The sequence below is a fragment of the Myodes glareolus genome, chromosome 27 (genome assembly GCF_982192425.1).
Source record: "Myodes glareolus chromosome 27, mMyoGla1.1, whole genome shotgun sequence".
Taxonomy (NCBI): domain Eukaryota; kingdom Metazoa; phylum Chordata; class Mammalia; order Rodentia; family Cricetidae; genus Myodes; species Myodes glareolus.
This window is the reverse complement of record NC_142052.1, coordinates 10223377-10243042: the sequence shown is the minus strand read 5'-3', so window position 1 is coordinate 10243042 and position 19666 is coordinate 10223377. Positions and strand designations below refer to the sequence as shown.

Sequence of the window (19666 nt, the reverse complement as noted above, 5' to 3'; positions counted from 1 at the left end):
GTTTATCATTAGAAATAGCAAGTGATAATTTTCTTCTATAAGAGGCAAAGCTTTTAAATGATGAATGGGGTCTTGCATTTTTCCAAAAGCAGTGTTGTAACTTCTGTGGCATTCTGCCATAAAGATGTTCAGTCCATATGCAGTTCTCTAATGGTGAAGCTTCTACAAGCTTGGAAACCAAGAATAAGACAGTAGTTACTTTAAGGGAGATGCATTGCAGAGCAGAAGTTGAATATGGCAATGTTGCTGACAGTTTTTCCAACTGCTAAAAGTGAAGACACTTCTTTCCTTAAATTATAATTATTTGTAGTCTAAAAACAGTGTATACAATCATTAAAATAAAATTATGTTTCTTTTTTTAATATGGAACAGTTATCAGGAAAATAAGCATGCAATTTCCAGCCTAAAATTTAAGAGGAAAATCTTTGTAATTGAAGAAAAGGAGGATATGAACTTGAAAGAGAGCAGTGGGGTAGGGTGGGACATTTGGGTTTGGGGACAGGAAGGGGAAGGGACAGAAGATGTAATTATATTATTATACTGGAGAACATAAATGTTATTTAAAAGGATTTCTGAGGATGGGATTTTCAGACTCCATGAGTGTGTGAATCTCAATCCAACATTCCCAGCGTCTCTCCTGGTGACTCTTTATTCCCCCGCCTCTTCCAGGCTTTCCATTAGTGTCATTCCTTTCTAACAGAATAAAGTGCACATTGTCTCTCTTTCTCGGCTTCATAAACAGCAAAATTGGTTAAAGCCAAGGATAGCATTTTAAGTAATAGTATAGATCAATTTAAAGCAGATTGTCTCCGAAGGCAGCTTAAGCATTGAAAATTAAATTTGATGTAGTCTAGACAAGCCCTCGTGATAATATCTTTTCCAGAATTTCCTAGATTGCCTGTCTAGACTGCTCCAAATTCCCCAGGTAATTGCATAATCATCTTCTTTCTGACCTCCTACTCTGGAATGGTATTTCATAATTTATAGTTCTCATGCAAATCAAAATCACCGAGCTTCGTAAGGTAGATCTGTCTCAGAGCTCTGAGTTTCTCAGGAAAAAAAAAACTTGCACCTCAATATGTCATCTCAAAGAAGCTCACATAGGAAGCCAGGCATATTTATTATTTCAGTCGAGGGGAGCCTGAGCAAATGGCCTGTAGCCCTTCACCCTCCTAGCAGCCCACCCAAAGAGCGGCAAGGCATAGTTGTCTTGAAATATAATACATTATTAACAACACAAAACAGCGATTATAGAAGGGGAAGGGACCATCACCATGAAAAAAGACAATTCATAGATGATGTATAGAATTTTAGCATAAATAGATACCAAAGTATTGAAAGTCTCAGAATTCGAAGATGTAGGATTTAAGATAAATGTAGAGACATCTAGTAAGGATAGCCTAGTGACATTATAATTTCTGGTGTAAGAAGTAAATGAGAGGTTAGCTGGCAATTACTAATCAGACTAACAGCAAAGGCTTTCAATATGAGATGGATTTACACTTTCTAGTATTAGCTGTTTTTTTTCCAGCAATGACTAGCTATCAGATCTTATATCTTCCTTCCAATTGTCTACATTAGAAACATAGACACAGTAAAAGAAGCGATTGGTTCTACACAGGATAACTAAAGCTGAGGAGAGGGTGGTGAAAACCCAGGAATCTGAGGCCAGAAGAAAGGCATGTTTCAAAACAACAGACGCTTTGAGTTTGTGTAGCCCTAAATGTGAAGGGAGTGGAAGGCAGTTTGAGGTAACGAGCCGATGTAATAAGTGACTACCTAGCCAAAGACAGTTTTATTTTGTTTTCTGTATTATGAGCAGAGACTCTGAGATGTTAAGTATCTTTTCCAGAGCTTCCCAGCTAGTAACTGCAGCATGCACGCTGAAGCCTGTTGTGATACCAGAACCAACGCTTTCCTGTCCCTCTGTGGTACGCTCCTGAATATGCTACCAGCTCTTTAGGAGCATTCTGATGCCAGGTACAGAATGCACAACACAGTGGATCTAGCTTTTAGGATCCCTTATTGTCATAGGCAGTTTACCATCTGGGATGGTAGCGTGGGGACAGTTATTTAATAAGGAGCAACTAGAAGCACTTTGGGTTATCCGTAGTATCATGTCTGAACTAAGTCTTAATTTCCTCGATGTGAGTCCGGGAACTTAAAGGAAAACGCTTTTCCTAAAAATCATGTCGTGATGAAAGATCTTGTCGATGTCAGCAAACATTTCATACATACTTGTAATGCAGAGGAGAAGGAGGAATATAAGGGTAGGCGGGCATAGACACATAATGTGCCTATGTGGATGTGTTCTCAGGAAAGTATCGTGACTTTCTAGTCTTATCAGGGATGTCACGGCAGAAACTACGACACGGAGCTGGTTTTCGCACTGGAAACACATAGCCCGTGATGTGCCATCTTGTATGGAGGAGATAAAGCATGAAATGGTTTGCTTTTTTGTCTGCGGAATAAAAACAACACATTCCTTTCCCATAGGACACCTTCAGGAAACGCAGCAGGGGCCTCGAGCTTAAGACATAGGAGCTGCAAGTGAATTCGGTCGTTATCTTTAGGATTCCAGAAGTATTCTGTGAAGAAGTTCTTTATTTGTTGAGCATTTCTAAATTTCATTTTGGAAGAAAATTCTGCCACAGATCACTTTCTCACCACACGAATAGTGTTGTTCCTGAGGAGTTGGTGCCAAGAAAGACAACAGTGTACCTAACTGAGACAGCCAGGAATCCCAACTCAACACACTCCTTTCAATATTAGTAAGGGCCCCTCCTTTTAATTTTGCTGTAAATTTACCGAGCTATAATCCTCTCACTAAAGTTTCTTTGTTCAACATCTTTAGTCAGACAAAATGTATTTTTTCTTTTCCATGCCAATATAATAACCAAAATATAAAAGCAATGTAACAAAGCAAGAACCCAAATGTGAGATTCTGTCCTTGAACTCATGGATAGAAAGTATTATTTCTAATCCCGGGGCAAAGAACAACAAAACAAAACAGTAGGAGACAGAAACCTTTGACGGAAGAAGATACGGAAGGGAATGGCAGCAATGAACGAAGGAGGAAGGAGACTGCATTCTCGCCTACACATGTCTCATGTACAAAGGGATGACTCTGAAATCCAGGGTGAGAGCAAATGCTTTTTTTCTCGCTCCCGTTGCACAGCTATTGTTGAATGAGGGTCTCTTTGTTTTATGTTCACAAACTAAAATTAATCGCAGCACCGGAATTTGAAGTAGGTCCCACGAATAATGAACAAGAAGCGAAATGACCTGAAGAAATTAGCAATGAAGCAAGCATTTGAGCAGGAAGGAGGCAGGAATGAGAAGAGTTGTCATAAGTCAGCATTACCTCAGGATGATGTCCAACTTCTATATAGGTGCAAATTGGATGAAAGGCCCCAGTTCCGCAGGCATACAAGTGAGTGTGATTATAAGCCTTCAGGACTTTGATGAAATTAGCACATTCTTTCTGTAAAACAAAAGGCAAACCAGTTAGTCCTAGCCACCCCCTGACAGGAATGCAGGACGCTGGGCAAGCTGGGGCAGACTGCGTATACATTTTTGCCCCAACTTTTTAGGGCTCATTTCGATTTTATTATTTTGTTCACAGCATTACATGTATTAAGATAAAACATTCTTAAACTTTGAGGAAACACTATATAACATATGGTGTTGTCTAGTTTCATATCAGCTTGTCATAAACTACAGCTATCTGAGAAGAGGAAACCTCAGTTGAAGAAATAGTTCCCTAAGATTGGTATGGAAGCTAGCCCGTAGGGCAACTGATTGATTTGGGAGGTACCAATAGTGGGTGGTACCATCCCTGGACTGGTGGTCCTGAGTTCTGCAAGAAAGTAGGTTGAGCATGGGGTACAAGCCAATAAGCAATATTCTTCTATGGCCTCTGTATGAGCTCCTGCTTCCAGGATCCTGTCCCGCGTGAGCTCCTGTCCTGCCTTCTTCAATGACGAACTCTGATGTGAAGTGTAAGCCACACAGAATTTTTCTTCTCCAAGTTGCTTGAAACATGTTTCATCATAGCAGTGATAACCCTAAGACATATACCCTCCAGAACTCTTCCACTAAAACGATCCCACCTAATGGAATAAAAAGTTTTGGGTTGCCAATCTCATAGATGACTTTTCCCACTGATAGGACGGCCGCAAACTCTCGAGATAACAAATTACTCAGATGAGGTGGTGGTGAGATTCTCCATGCAAAAACGACTTTTGAGTTGAAATTTAGAAAAGGAGAAAAAAAAATACAAGATAATAGGAATTAATCTACCATTAGTGATCTAATCTGGTTTCTTTCTAGTGAGTATTCATTCATATGCGACATAATAAAAAATACATTGGAAGAGTTTTTCCAGGTTGCTCATAGTTTTCTGAGTCATTTTGCAGTTGAATATTTGAAAGTCAGCTCTACAACTGTAACCAGGGATGCAGATAAACTCCGCAAGCAGACTACTGTGTAAATGAGGTTGGTTCACAAAATGGAGAAGCAGGTTGATTCTTATGCTCCTAAGTGTGCTCTGCCCTCAAAGCTTTCTTGTGACCCGTGACTTCTCAGGTGTGAACTCAGAAGGCATCTGGACGTATACAGTCAGCTAGAGTTTATAACTGGGGTGCTAGAACAGTCTGAGTACATTTCCACATGGCATTTGCATGCAGTTCCTGCCGCTGAGGACTGCCATCTTAGCTCCGTTGGCCCATAAAATCAGGAGCAGGCAACTTCAGCAAAATAATTGACATTTCAATTCCAGAAAGTGCCTGCTGTTCATTCTATCTGATTGTACCAAGGCGCAGCCGGATGCTGTCCTTTGAATGATACTTCTCTAAAGGTGAATTAGACTTATCTGAAACAAAATATAAGCTTCAGATGTGAGTTGTCATGCTCCCTTAACAAGAATGTGTAATTTGGGGAGGTAAGAACTACAGCAAAAACACAATTTTCTTGTTTTGTTAAATTGATCTAAACTGTATCTCTCCCTTTTTTTTTTCTTCTTTTTCCAGACAGGGCATGAAATTATGCTCTGAAATCAACTGACTTTGCAAATTGCTCTGCTCCAAGGGAGAATTTCCTAGCATACAGGGTATGTGCCTCCCCTTCCTTGCTCACTTGGAACAGGCTAGCTCCTGCTCAGAAGACGACAAAGCTTGACCTCCCACTGCTCTGAAGCAGTGTCCTCATTCTGTAACCGGTCCTTTTCCTTCCCCTACAGGACAAACCATGAAGGCGTTTGGGGAAAGGAACATCTGATAAATTCATTTACAAATGAAGTTTTCAAGGGTTTGCCACACAGGATATATTTGTACTGCTCAAAAAAAAATCATTCATTTTCAAAGAAGCCATTTTTAGAATATTTTTTGCTTTGAAATATGTAGGTGGCCACGCGTTCTGCTTCTACAGAGACAGTCATCCCTCATTGTGGGCTCAATATTGTCATATTCAAGACGATAAATAATGAGTTCCGGCACCATATGTCAAAATCAAGATATCGGCTGTGCATGCACGGGTAAGCAAATGGATATTCCAGGAAGTCATAGTGGCAGACCCAGATGGATGCCTTGCTCATGTCAGAAAAGTACAGGACTGCAGTTGGCCAGTGGGAATGCTTGTAGAGACCCACATGCCATTCGCATATAAAACTAACTTCTCCATCTCCGTGATTCACATCTAATACCTACTAACAATTTAAAATAGATGATGGGTCCCTGTGGTATAAAAGAAAACATAATTATGAGTACAAATACTCATAAACACCAAGGAAGGGTCATGGTACCCTTGCTACTGTTATGAATTTTAATACCATAGCTTTTGGGAGTTCATTATTTCTTCTAGATTAGATAGCCAGTTAGCAATTTACCGGCAAGTAAGTCTGTCTTTCCAAAGGAACTAGAGGGTTATAATTAGCACAAGAAAAACTCCCCAAGCCCTTGAAAGCCACAAAATTGGACCACATTGAATATCAAATTCTCAATTTGTTCTCTACTAACTGTTAAATAGGGAACCACTATGCTATGACATCCATTCTTCTGCAAAGCTGCTGGAACAAAATCAATCATGGTATTGTAGCTGGGAAATCTGGCAAAGGGGCTGACTGAGTGCGCTGATAACAAGTGAGTCTATCTGAGCGGCAGAAAATGGAGCCCCACCCTGTTGGCTCAAGGCCTAGAATGATTTCCTTAATTTCCCCACTGAACTCTCTCAGTTGGCAGCCAGTCGCACTGTTTGCCATGCCCTGGGGCTACCTCAGTATTACTTTCAAAGTAAAGGTTGATGCAAAATGAGTTTGGAGCAATTTCGAGGACTTAGAGGGTAAAAAGATGGTTTGTAGGAACACAAAAGAATGGAAGGAAATACATTTGAGATTGGTTTAAAAAAAGCCAAAGGAAGAATCCTCAACAACCATGGAGGAGGGACACAGAAAGAACCGAACCCAGAGGAACCAAACTCTTGAAAGACGTGCCAGAAAGGATCTGTTCTTACGAGAACGTCTACATGAAAGCCTATCAATACTGTCATTCATTTGTCTTCCTTTTCTAGTGTGTGGCTGCCAAGGTTGGTGAGTGTTCCAAACAGGATATCCATTTTATTTCGAGGCCGCCTGGACATTCCTCTACACTAGAAGGAAGCGTGGCAGCGAAAGGAAACACACTTCACACGTTGCTGCTCTGGGGGAGACAGAAGAGGAGTGTTTCTGACCTTGCCTTGAACCATGACGTTTCTCAAAACTCAGAATGTAATGTACTTTTTGGCATTAAACTCCTGCACTGCCTTGCTCCACACTGGAGGATTTACAGCGCAATAAAGACAGTGCGGTCAGCTCGAAATGAATTCATTTTTCAAGCCTTGATCCTTTTGGAACTTAAGTTGATATACACAGATGAATTTGGTACGAAGTTGATGTCCTGAAAGTCAGTCAATCATGGAGCCCTACAGATCAACAGCACCCCAAAATCATTAGTTGAGAAGTAAGAGCAGTTATAATCCAATAATATCCAAGGCCCACACCTGAGGGACTATGATAAATCATCCTCTCATGACAAGCTGTTTGAATTTGAGTTTTCGGGGGTTTCTAGCCTTTCTGGATCACATGAATAGAAGAGTTATGCATAAAATATTATCCCAGAGAAAAAATGTAAAGAAAATATCTATCCTTGAAAAAGATAAAGGAGCTGAAAGCAGAATGAATCGAAAACAAACATCACAGATCCAGATACGGAGCACTGATTAGACGGCGCTGCAGACTTTTCCTGGACCGTTACAAAAATAAAGCCCTCCATCTGTCAAAACAACTGCTCCATGCATGAAAATCAGAACAGAGCTGAGGTGTTTTTAACTAACTTCCGAGCATTACGCTCTCTACAAGAGAATATAATTTACCTACAACTCCAATTACCTCCTTCCCTGTTCTTAAATTATGGATGAAATAGTGAAAATTTAACCTAAATAAAGAAACTGCTAAAAAAAAAATGGGGATGAGAATGTGAACATGAGCCATCTCTATTCAAATATATTCAGTTCATGATTAAATCAAGCAAACTTGTTCTGGTTCAAGTATAAATCAGCCCCAAATGAATGGGTATAGAGTAGCACTGCCTCAGGTCAATGACAGTTCCTTCTAAAGGAAGAAATCAATAGTCCCCGTGTCATCAGCCGTTTCTATGGAATTATTTTCCTGTATCGCCCAGCAGCTGGGAAAGCAAAGGAATCAGTCTATCGGGATGGGTGGATACACTCTGCAGGAAAACCTATTAATAAGCTTAATTCCTGAACTTAATCTGCTGACTCCCTTCTCTCTGGCCCAGTTCTTTGGCAAGCTGGCTGAATACCCTGCGCTGCATGCCAAAGCAGTAATCCGTGAGATTGCTCCTGTCACTCACCCCATCCCTCATTCTATTCAAGTTGTCCCCCACTTATCTGGAAGCCAGGCTTGCCTTCCTCCCTTCTTAAATGGTTGCTGTTGCAGCTGTGACCTGATCATCCTCAATCATGTCTTCCTAATGCTTCATATCCACTACCAGGATGTTGGAATTCTCTTCTTCAAAAAGGCGTAGCTCATAAAACGGATACACTGTATGCTTGCATGTTCACATTGCCTATCTAAGGTTGAATCTGTGACCTCAGATATACTTGCCTTTACCATGGCAGAATTTGTCATGCAAAGCAGAGATCCAGACTGTCTATATAGTACAGGAGGAAGAAGAGCCAGAAGCAGAGAAGCCTTGAGAGACTGTTTGATGTCTTTGGTACACAGCTCCCTTCTTCCATCAATATTATTCTATACCAAAGGTTAGATTTTGTATTGGTTGGTGCCAAAATACTAGAGGATATTATATAGTTAAACATATGAAATGTTCACACATATCCCTTAGTAAACAAAGAGCCTCTAATGAGTGTTTGAAAGACAACACAGGCAGGATGTATCAGACTTCTCCTGGTACAGGTAGACAGTCCAAAGGGATGGTCAATGCCGTCACTCTTTCTCTTTTTAAAGAGCCTAAAGTTTATTTCCTGTATAAGAATCTTAAAACGTAAAATACTGGGAAGAATTTTTTAACAACAGGAATGGCACTAACTGTGTAGGACAATCTGGCTTAGACTTACTATACAAACCAAACTGGACTAAAAGTCACAGAGATCCAACTGACCCTAACTCTTAAGTGCTGGAATTAATAACATGCACCACCATGCACAGCAATAAAGATTTTTCCAGTCATATGAACGCATTGAAAAGTCAATTAATTGCAACAGAGTTGATGACTGATTAAAGTATAGGTGCAGATGGCTTCAACTGTGTGATTTCAAAAGTCAGACCCAGAAATCCTCATTCACAAAAACTGGAATGTGACAATATTCCAAAGAGGGCCTTGAAGAACTAGTTAAAGGAGACCCGTAGCATGACCCTAATCCACTCTACTTCATTTTCTGCAAAGAGGAAATTGAGACACACAGGGAATCATCAGGGCAAGAGAGAGTCAAGAGGACTGAGCCTGCAAAGAGGCAGCATGAGAAATGCTTAGGACGGAGCCAAGGGGAGGGCTTCAAAGCCAGCCCTTCTCTTCCTTCACTTTTTCACATGACTGGGACAAAATAAGTGTCAGTTGTTTCCGGCTACCATGTGGGTTTGTGTTACGGTGTCCTAGGGAACAAATGCAAACACAAAGGAGATTGTAGGCGTTTTGGTTATGTGAAGCTATAAGGGGCTCGGTCAAAAGACATCTACAGTTACTAGGTCTAAAATCTTTAGCCAAATTAATACAAATATAGTGGAACAGCTCTGCTGTTGGTTAGCTAAATTAAGGTTTTTTACTTCATATAAATTAGATGCTAAAGATATATTCCACAGCTTTCATTTTTCCATCTTTTTAAACAAGTTTTCTCCAAATAATTTAGAATAACAAAATATTTACACAATGCAAATATATTAATGCATATATACATATATATGCTAACTTGTAGAAATAATTCCTTTTCACAATTATACTTAAGAAATTTAAAATTTGTTGACATTTATTCATGTTCAATGACAATTTTGCTTTCTTAAAGGTATGAAATATCGTCGCAATAAAGCTCAGATAATCTGAATGTCTAATTAAATGAAGTTATAAATATAAAATAGAAACAGTATTGGGATAGTTATTTTATCCATCAGTGAGCCATGGGTTGGAACTACTCACGCCCTCTTCTGTTTTCTGTGTGACTATAGGAAGTTATTTGAGATCCTTGAGCTTCACTTTCCTCAGCTAAACCTGGGATTAATGATAAATCCCAACAGAGTAATTAGATGTATTCGTTAATTTGTTATTTATTTCTCATTTTGGACTGTTTGTTTGTCTTTTCTACACATAGTCCTGGCTACCCTGAAACTCACTACCTGGGCCATACTGGCTTCAGACTCATAGAGTTCCCCAGTCTTAGCTTTCTGCATGTTGGGGTTAAAAGCCTGTACCACCTTGACCTATGGTTATCCTTTCTTAGAATACGCATGTCTATATTGTTTTGAGTGTCTCCAGACTGTTTAAGTCTCACACTGCCTATACCACCCCATACCTTATGCCAAGCATCAGTTGTTCCTTCCTGCTGAAGGCATACTTTAGAGACCTGAAACCCACACTTGGAGCTAAACAGAGGCAGCTGTAGTAAAACTGCTCTTGAGTAGTAACGTGTACCCATCCATCTTCTGCTACAAATATGACTACATTTTATTTGTTAGAGTTGTCATGAAATCCAGTACTCCCACAGGAGATGACTCTCAAGTAAACCAACTCTTGAGATAGTGGGGGCCTCAGGTCATCAGTTAGATAAGCAGAAAATACAGAACACAACAAAATAAAACCAAACAAACAACAGTAACAACACAAACCAGACATTGGTTTTCAACTGCCATAGAGGAATTGTACTAGATCCACTCAGGAAGCTGGATTACATTTCTAGGCTTTTCTGTGGTTTGGGCAAGGTTGCTCATGTAGGAAGTTTGCCTGCTATATGGAGGTATGCTTCCATCTATAGCCAAACCTCTTGTGAGAATGTTCTCCCAAGTGTATTGGAAACTCATTCCCTTTCTGAGGCCTCATATTTTACTTCAAGACCTGAGATCATGTCGTCATCGTTGCCTAGCTGTATGTTTCACTTCTACAAGACCTGAGATCTTAGCTTCATCCTTGTTCAGTTCCATTTTTCTTCTACAAGACCTGAGAACTTGACTTCATCCTTGTTTAGTTCCATATTTTTCTTTTACAAGACCTGAGATCTTGCCTTCACCCTTGTCTAGCTGAATGGCAAAAAAACAACAAAACAAAACAAAAGAACCTCTTCCTAAGCTTCTCCTTCAAGCAATTGACTAAAAAGAATTTAATGTAGTGAAAAGTAGTCCCTGATCCTCCTTGGCACTTTTGTCTACTTGACTTTAGCTTTCTTCTCTAACACCAATTCCAGCATCCTTTAGGTGCTGTTTATGAGTCAGAGCAGTAGCTACCCTTCCGTAGATTCTTTACCACACCCTACCATTGTATCAAGTTTGGCATCTTTAGTAAAATCCTTTCTATATACCAGGTATTTCTCTGCCCTCTGAAGAAATTCTAGCTGTTGGATATCTTATTACAACAAAATAACTCATTTCAAAATACCCACCTAATAGCTGATAAGAGAGTTGACCTATTTACTTCTCACACACATAATCATTAGTTGATAATAATTTATTTATATGATGGTTCATCCTTTCATAAGTGTATACTGATGTATAGAATAAAAATTATGATACTTTTGAAATTATCACATGTTGCTAGAAAACAATTATTTTAGCACATCATAATGGCATATATAAATATGAACATATATGTACAAATATAATCTGTATTTAATAACTTGTAGTATGTGGTAAAATAAAATATACTTAATATATTCAGTTCTTACTTGAATATTACTGAGAAGTTTCCTCAGTATTGTCCTCTTAAAATATTAAAGATAAAATTAATATCCTAATTAATGTACTAATAGCTACATTTTTAAAACAGAATAATGTTTGCATCACATTTCTCCCCAACCTCTCATTAAAAGTAGTATGTGAACACTAACATTAAATGAGGCAAACAGAACTTTAGAAAACTTTAATGACATTTTGCAGATGTGATGGTGATTAATTTTATTTTAATTTTTGAATAAAATTAAATTTAATGGGAGTCTAAAGTTGACTATAGCATATTTATCTTAAGACATAGCTTATTATATTTAAGGAAAATATTCTTAAAGTCAAGGTTAAATCTACAATGTGATAGTCAGTGTACTCATGGATGGAATTTGAAGTCCATTTATATACATTACATGGCATGTGAGAAACAGAATATCAATTGTAAGATCATCTTCATTGTCAACAAAAACTATAATCAATATGGCTGCAAAATATATATGGTTCTTGAGCCATAGATAATGCTCTTATTAATCATAGAACGCAATAATAATAATATCAACATCTTTTGCACAATCCCAGTGTGGCACTGAGCAGAGGGCCAGGTAATATCTGCCTAGAGTGGACGGTCTTAATGAAGACAAGTTATAGTTAAATTAATCGTAAAGTTCTAAGATGTCTGAGTTAGATAAGATGATAGTTAGAAATACATTTAAGTTACTGGCAAACAGTATTGCTATTAATACAGTTTCTCTGTGATAATTTTCGGTCTGGGTAGCCGGGAAATGAAGGAGCGGCTCCCACCTACAGGTACACTCCTTGTCTAGTGTCTTACTCTGGAGACGGAAGCTACTCTTACCTCTCAAGGCTGTTTGAAACCAAACACTGGCTTCTGTGGGGGAATTAATTTTCCAAGGCTCTTAACTCCATAATCACAGTTGAAAACAGCGTGTGACATAGGTAATCAATGCTATCACTCAGATAAAAATGTGAGACAAATATACTCAGATGTTTTGATATTTAATCAGCCCTTATAATTTTTGCAGTCTTTAAAATAAAAAAAAAAGCTGTATCCCACTGGCAAAATTTTAGCAAGCCTTCAAAACATTAAGCAAAAGTGAGCATTTTGGCATATAACCTCCAACATGTATGATACAAGTAAGACTTCAGCTGTGTTATTTGTCAAAAATTAATGCTGTTCAGGTCCTACCAGCTGAGTCACTATGGCATTGCTATTCTGCACTATAGCTGCAAATGCTCATTACAGTGAAGAAAGGGAAAAGAAGCTCCCAAAATCTGCAGCCCGTGGTCCAGGTGCACGGTGCGACTCTCTGAATCGTATCTGGGAAAGAATTCCGAGAATCTGCTCCTTTTGGTTCCCACTCAGATGGTTGAAATTTTGATTTCCAATGATGTTCAAAATATTTCTAGCAGTCATACGGTTGCCATTTGGTTTTATTGAAACAGTGCAAAGAGAGATGGGTTAGTAGGATAAACAAAGAGGATTCAGAGAGCTATTGATTCAAAACAGATTCTCTCACTGGCTTAGCACAAATTCATTTTGCATTTGCAAAGTATGGTCAAGAGAGTTAAGCCACCCAGAGAAACATACTGTGAAGAACACATTGCATTTAACGCCTTGACAATCTCAGAAAACGAGAGTAGAATGCAGAAGTCAACAGGCACAGATCATATTTTATGTTTCTCATGAGTTTACCGTTCTAATGCCAAATATATTAGATATTTTGTCATCTCTCCAATAATGGTTATAGTAAAGGTTATGATTGCGTTATACCTCTACTGGAAATATTGTAGAGATGTTATAGTTTCGCCCTGGCACTTCAAGGAAAGAGGAGTAATAACAGAACGGCATGTTTTAGAAGCTCTATTCACTAATGTAAAAGAAGAACCTTAAGGTCAGATTAATGTTGTAAGAAATGTCATTTACTAACACATGAATGACAACTTACCCAACTGGGTGAGTTTGTGTGGGGGGGTATGAGAGAGAGACAGAGAGGAGAGAGACAGAGAGAGAGAGAGAGAGAGAGAGAGAGAGAGAGAGAGAGAGAGAGAAGGAGAGAAGACTGGTTGCTTCTTTACCAAAGTCTTGCCTCTATGCAATAGTTGCTGTTAAATGTGTGTTGTGAATTGCAGCAGAGTAATGGGGTTGAACTTCCCAAAGGCACAGGAGAGTAGGAATAAGGCTACTTTTCCATCTGAGGCTATATCCAGAGGCAGAAGTTATGCCAGCTCAGTGTAATAGCGTGTGGTTACTTATGCGTGATGATACAGTTTCAGACAGAAATCCAGCATTCTTTTGGCCACTTTTAGAATGCTATATTCTCAAGGTGTATAATATTACCAACTTTTTTGTTTGACTTTTCCTCTTGCATTCCACACTGAATTGAGGACTGAGAAGACAGTACTTTTCCAAGATGGTTTGTTTCAAGATGTTGTATTACCAAGGGAATTGTGGCAGCAACCAGAGAGGAAAGGGTGGCCCACATTTTAGAAACCACACAAGGAAATTATAGTTTACTATTTTTGTAAATGTGAAGGTCAATTTTTATTGTGATTCCCATTCTATCTCGAAGTCCTGATGGCTCCACGCCCACAGGCTTCATCCTTGTGGTTTCCAGTATTGCGAGAGCACTTTGAAAAGAATTACTGTCCGCAAATCCCCACTGACTGCTATTCCTCAAAATACAGTACAGAATTTCCACGAAACTGCCCAAGGGTTCCTGCACAAATCAGGTGTTGAATGAAATATACTCTTTCCTCTCAATCTTTCTTTCAGATTAGTTATTTATATTAGTTCTTAAAATAATAACGGTCTTTGCTTTATGTTTATCAAGAGAAAATGTTGCAAATCTTAGCAAGTCATCTATTCTTTATCTCAAAATAATATGTAAAGAAAGAGATTGGAGAACAGATATGTAAATTCAAGTCTAAAAATAACAAAAATAGTGCATCCAATAAGAAATATATACATTGTGATATTGCCTAAATGGGGTTGAACAACAAATAAAATTAATTTAAAAATATTCTCTTTGCAAAAATGTACTTTTAATATCTAGACAAGGAAAGTCAGTATTAAACAGCTAGATGCATTAATTACAATAGTATGGAACATAATTTAATGTTAAGCAGAACTACAATAAAAACATCTCATTGAAATTAAAATCATCTCATTGAAATAAAATCATCTCATTGAAATAAAATCACTGTGTTTTTATTTTATTAAGTAAAAATAACTGGGGAGAATTAAGAATTCACAAGAAATTGCCTTACTAAAGCATATAAAAATATGGAAGCGCATACTCAGTATGCTGGTGCCATTCACTGATCTTCCTAGTGTCTGTTAGACCACCAATTCCTACTTTGAACTTGTCAACTTTAGAGAATGGGTGGACCTCAGTGTGCCTATGTCTGCCAACCGATCAGGGGCCACCAGAAATGGCAAAGTCCAACTCTTAATTGTTCTTTCATTCTATAAGATGCGCAAACATTTGTAACAAACTTTGAAAGTCTGAGGTTGGTCTCCTACAGATGCACTTCTGAATTTAAGATTATATTATGCATCAGGACACAGCGAGGATGTGAGATTTTTGATTTTTGTAGTAGCTGAAATAATTGCATGTGAGCAAGAAGTCAAATTTCAGATGTCAGGAGGGAGGGAGGAAAAAGAGAAGAAGAGAGAGGAGAGAGAGAGAGAGAGAGAGAGAGAGAGAGAGAGAGAGAAGATGTTGAGATGAATTACTTTGGAAATCTTATAAAAATCCAAAGGAATATTCTTCCACCATGAGAACCGAATATACTGATTCATTCATGTAGCCGAATCTACTCAATAGTTTTTCATTGCATTTACTATAAAATTTAGGTAACTTGCCGGACAAATATTACTAGCTTCACTGCTCTGACAAAAACAATTTGATAACCATAGACCACTACTGTGGTCCTGAGCATAAAAGAAGACTAAATCAAAGTTTTCACTCACTGTATAGAACTCCGTTACATATGGCAATACTAACAAGATACCACTTTTGTTCTGTATTCAGCATTAATTTACTAATAAATAACGTCTCATTTTCATAGTAACTCCACCTGTGCTCTTTTTACTGCAAACTGTTCCTGGAGTTAATGCCTCCATGAGTGCAGAGGAGAGTAATGCTAGCCACAGCACTAATAGTGATCACATGCTGGTACTTGTACAAATGAAGGACCGTGGTCCACATCGGGGTCTCCTGCTCTGTGGAAGAATTCCGCATTGGATTTTCCTATCGAAATCAAGGCGATCCCCACTCTTCTTGTCATTCCTGTGATGTTGGTGTGTATTGACAGTGTTTGTTATTGTGCACATGCACACCTGTGTGTGGAGATATGTTCACATGCTGGTACTTGTACAAATGAAGGACCATGGTCCACATCAGGGTTTCCTCCATTGCTCTCCGCCTTCGTTGTTTGACACTGGGTCTCACATTGAACATGATCTCAGAAGCCAGATGTCCAATGAGTTTCAAGCATCTACCTTTCTTTACCCATTGCAAGCCAGAATTCTGGGAGTGCTCTGCCACTTTGGCTTTTGCTTTGAGCCACCGGAATCCAATCTCTGTTGCCCCTTGCTTGCATCGTAGACACCTTAGCAACCAATTCATTTTCCCAGTTCAGAAAAATCATTTTAAAACTTAATTTCTTAAATAAATCTTAAAACTTTAGAAAAAAATTGAATGAATTTGTTTTGAATGAGTACCCTGAATTTATTTGCTGGTCTAGTAAATAGGATATTGTAGTTTATAATTAGCACACTCCGACTTCTTATCTAACTCCATTCAGGTTTCTATGAAGAGTCAACTCAAGAATTTTTTTTAATTAATTAATTAATTAATTTTGTTTACAATATTCTGTGTGTATGTCTGCAGGCCAGAAGAGGGCACCAGACCTCATTACAGATGGTTGTGAGCCACCATGTGGTTGCTGGGAATTGAACTTAGAACCATTGGAAGAGCAGGCGTTGCTCTTAACCACTGAGCCATCTCTCCAGCCCTCAAGATTTTTTTTGTGCATCTCTGTAATGTTTAGTTTTGGCAAAAATCCCGCTAAAAAGTTTAATGAAACCTCCTGGGTTCCTAATATCTCATCTGCTTCACTACCCCCTAACCCTGTGTGCTTATCGCTCCGGTTTGTCCTCAGAAATAATCCTGTAAACTCATTCGTGAGAATTCCCTTTAATCTAGGAGTTTTTTCACTGCAACCCACTCCAACTCTCACCCTACTTCCTGACAGTAATTCTCTACTTTTCCATGTATTCTGACTGGATTCTGGTTTCTCTCCTCCCATCTACAAATCCACCTCAGTAGTCCTCAGCACCTTTAAACAGTTTCACAATTAATTTTTCATATACTGCCTGTATTTGGCAGGTAATTTGCAATGACAGTCTTCCAGTGTCTGTTAATAAACAGATACATCCAGGATGGTGATTTCTGTGCCTTTTGTTCCTCAATCCATCTTCCTCCAGCAGGGCACAAGGAATTCACTGATGTATCAGTGAATGCAAATCCTTCCTCTATATTTTAAGAAAGGCTGACAAGCAGATTGTCGTCTGATAATAACTGCTTACAGACAGATGCGTGTCTTAGGAAACACGCAGCATGAATTCTTTCTACATGCTGGTATTTAAAATAGATAAGACCTTTAGATGGTTCCTTGTGTTTTAGTTATTCTGAAACATTGATAAATCACAAAATAGAATACATAATTTATAATGAACTTATGGTAATCTTTTTATTGATGCATTTTAACTATTTTTATGGTTTGTTCAGATTTGAAGCTATACTTCTAATATATTGTCAACTTAAATTTATTAACAGTTTACCTAAAAAAAAAATAGCCTTAAGTAAAGGACTCTTACCTAATAGTAAAGGGTAAAACCCTTCTAGCATTACATAATAACATTTGATTCCATAGTACTTAGGATAGTGTAAGCTGCATAGTCATTTTTAAATATTTATTTGGAAAATAAAAGGAAGGAGTGAAAGACAAGCAACAAAAAGTAACATAAAGAAAAATAAAAGAAAAGTAGAATGTAATGTGCAAAATGAAAAATGTAACTTTATAATGATGACACAGGAAAAAAGCCATCAATCAAGAGGAACAAGTATGATTGTATCAACCGACAAATTCAACTCTACCTGCACACATTATTTGTTAATTAATATTAATTTGCATGATACAATATCACATTTTGCTAGTTAATCCTCTCATATGTAAATCACTATAAAAATTATATTTTAAATTTTATTTTCTTTATATAAAACTGTGTATGTTAACATAATAGAACAATATCATTTATTCTTCCAGAACTTAAGTACATAAGTAAAGGCTGATCTTCAAAAGAAGAAGAGATCATATAATCATTTATTACTAAAGAAATTATTACAGTAATTTAGCAGATTAATGCTTACCTGTATATCTTTGCCAGCCCATTTACATTCATCCCTTCTGGTATAAGACACTGGCCACACGATCTAAGGACAGAGAAGAATCATTTTTTAGGCCAATTAAATTTGTCAGTATTTTATAATCTTTTTGTATTTGCTTGGGACCAAAGGGAAATGAATGCTATATGGAGGAATAGTTCAAAATTTCCTTCTTTCTCTGAACAAGAGCTAATGAATTTTTATGTGCTGAAGTCATGCATTCTTCATCTATCCACTGTTTTTGGCTCTGTATGAAATTAGAGTTGGAAATCAATTAATGTGATCAATAGTGTGGAAAGAGCTGCTACCCTGGGTGGGAAAGAAAGGGCCGACTGGAAAATATGAGGATCTAGGTGAAAATTGGCAGAGAACTTTCTCGTGCTCTTCCAAATATCTCAATATTATCATGAAGTAGTGATTTTCACAATTTAATGCTAGGAAACTCTGAAACTATCTCTCTGAACCAAAATCCAGAATGGCATGCTAGAGTGAGACCTGAAATGTATGGATAACACAGCGTACAATATAACTTTTCTCTTTTGTTCTCTCTCTCTCTCTCTCTCTCTCTCTCTCCTTCTCTCTCTCTCTCCTTCTCTCTCCCTCGCCTTCTCTCTCTCTTTCTCTCTTTCACTTAAAAATAAAGAATATTTTAGAATAACAACATATGTTTTGAGAAGATATAAGTGGAAACAAAGAAAAAATGTAGCTCTGAAAAACAGCTTCTTTGACTGGGCATGGTGTTCCTTAGTTATAATACTAGTACTTGGGATGCTGAGCCGAAAAGTCTTGCCTGGGTTTCATATATCTTGAGTTCAAGACCAGGCTAGTCTACATATACATACTGAGTAGAATAAGCCAGAGTTACATAACCATAATAAACCAGGCCAGCCAGCCAGAGTTTCATTTACATAGTGAATCAGGTCTCTCAGTGCTACCTGTATATATATATCATATATATATCACTATCCATCACTATACACAGATAGCACTGTGTATATGTATATATGTGCACATATATAGTATATATAGTATATATTAGTATATATAGTATATATACATATATAGTATATATACAAATATATACTATATAATATATATATATATATAGTATATATACAAAGCCTACACATAAGAAGTGAGTGTTTAGGGCTTGATTAGGCTACATATACAGAGTGAATCAGTCCAGACAAAACTACAGGTGTGTAGTAAGCCAAGGCAACCAGGACTACGTCGCAAGGCAGTGTCTTGCTAAAACAAAATAACAAAGTCACTCAAAACCTAACCTTTTAAAGTGTTCTTGTGTGTGTTTTAATTATTCCTTTTGTTAATCTGGTCACAATAAGTGTGACTGGTGGTTCTTATGCAATACAATGTATCTTCTCTATAATAGCAATACCAATACTCTCATCCAAACTTTTATATAAAAATTTACAAATTCTAAGAACAATTTTGCTGGGTCTTATCTGTACTGGGCAGAACAATTTATTCCTCTTCCTTCAGTTTTCTCTTCAAGTAATGCTTGTTCATACCAGGGAGGAATGTCATGCATTAAATAAAAATCCAGGGTCAGTGGCAGTTTATTATTTATGCGTGCGGGAAAGCTTTCAGCCTTAGGATGATTGATCACCACTCATCTGAAGCCTCAAGATAATTCACTGCGAATCGTCACAAGCTCCGGCAAAGTTTGAGATTTTCACCCAGGGAACTGGAACACCAAATGTGGCAGTGTTGTAAACAAGAGTGTAGGAGTCACTGAAATAAC

The 19666-nt window shown here is 37.9% G+C and overlaps 1 protein-coding gene across 3 annotated transcripts in view; it reads right to left on the bottom strand.

Annotated features, from left to right (window-relative positions):
- Window positions 1-19666, bottom strand: part of Sema3a (semaphorin 3A) — a 475159-nt gene that overhangs the window by 130307 nt on the left and 325186 nt on the right. For all 3 annotated transcript variants that reach the window (XM_085684250.2, XM_085684251.2, XM_048433584.3), the window contains 2 exons: window positions 17890-17952; window positions 3365-3484 (listed from right to left, as the gene is read on the bottom strand). In XM_085684250.2, the coding sequence (XP_085540376.2) occupies window positions 3365-3484; window positions 17890-17952 (183 nt within the window). The remainder of the gene's footprint in view (window positions 1-3364; window positions 3485-17889; window positions 17953-19666) is intronic.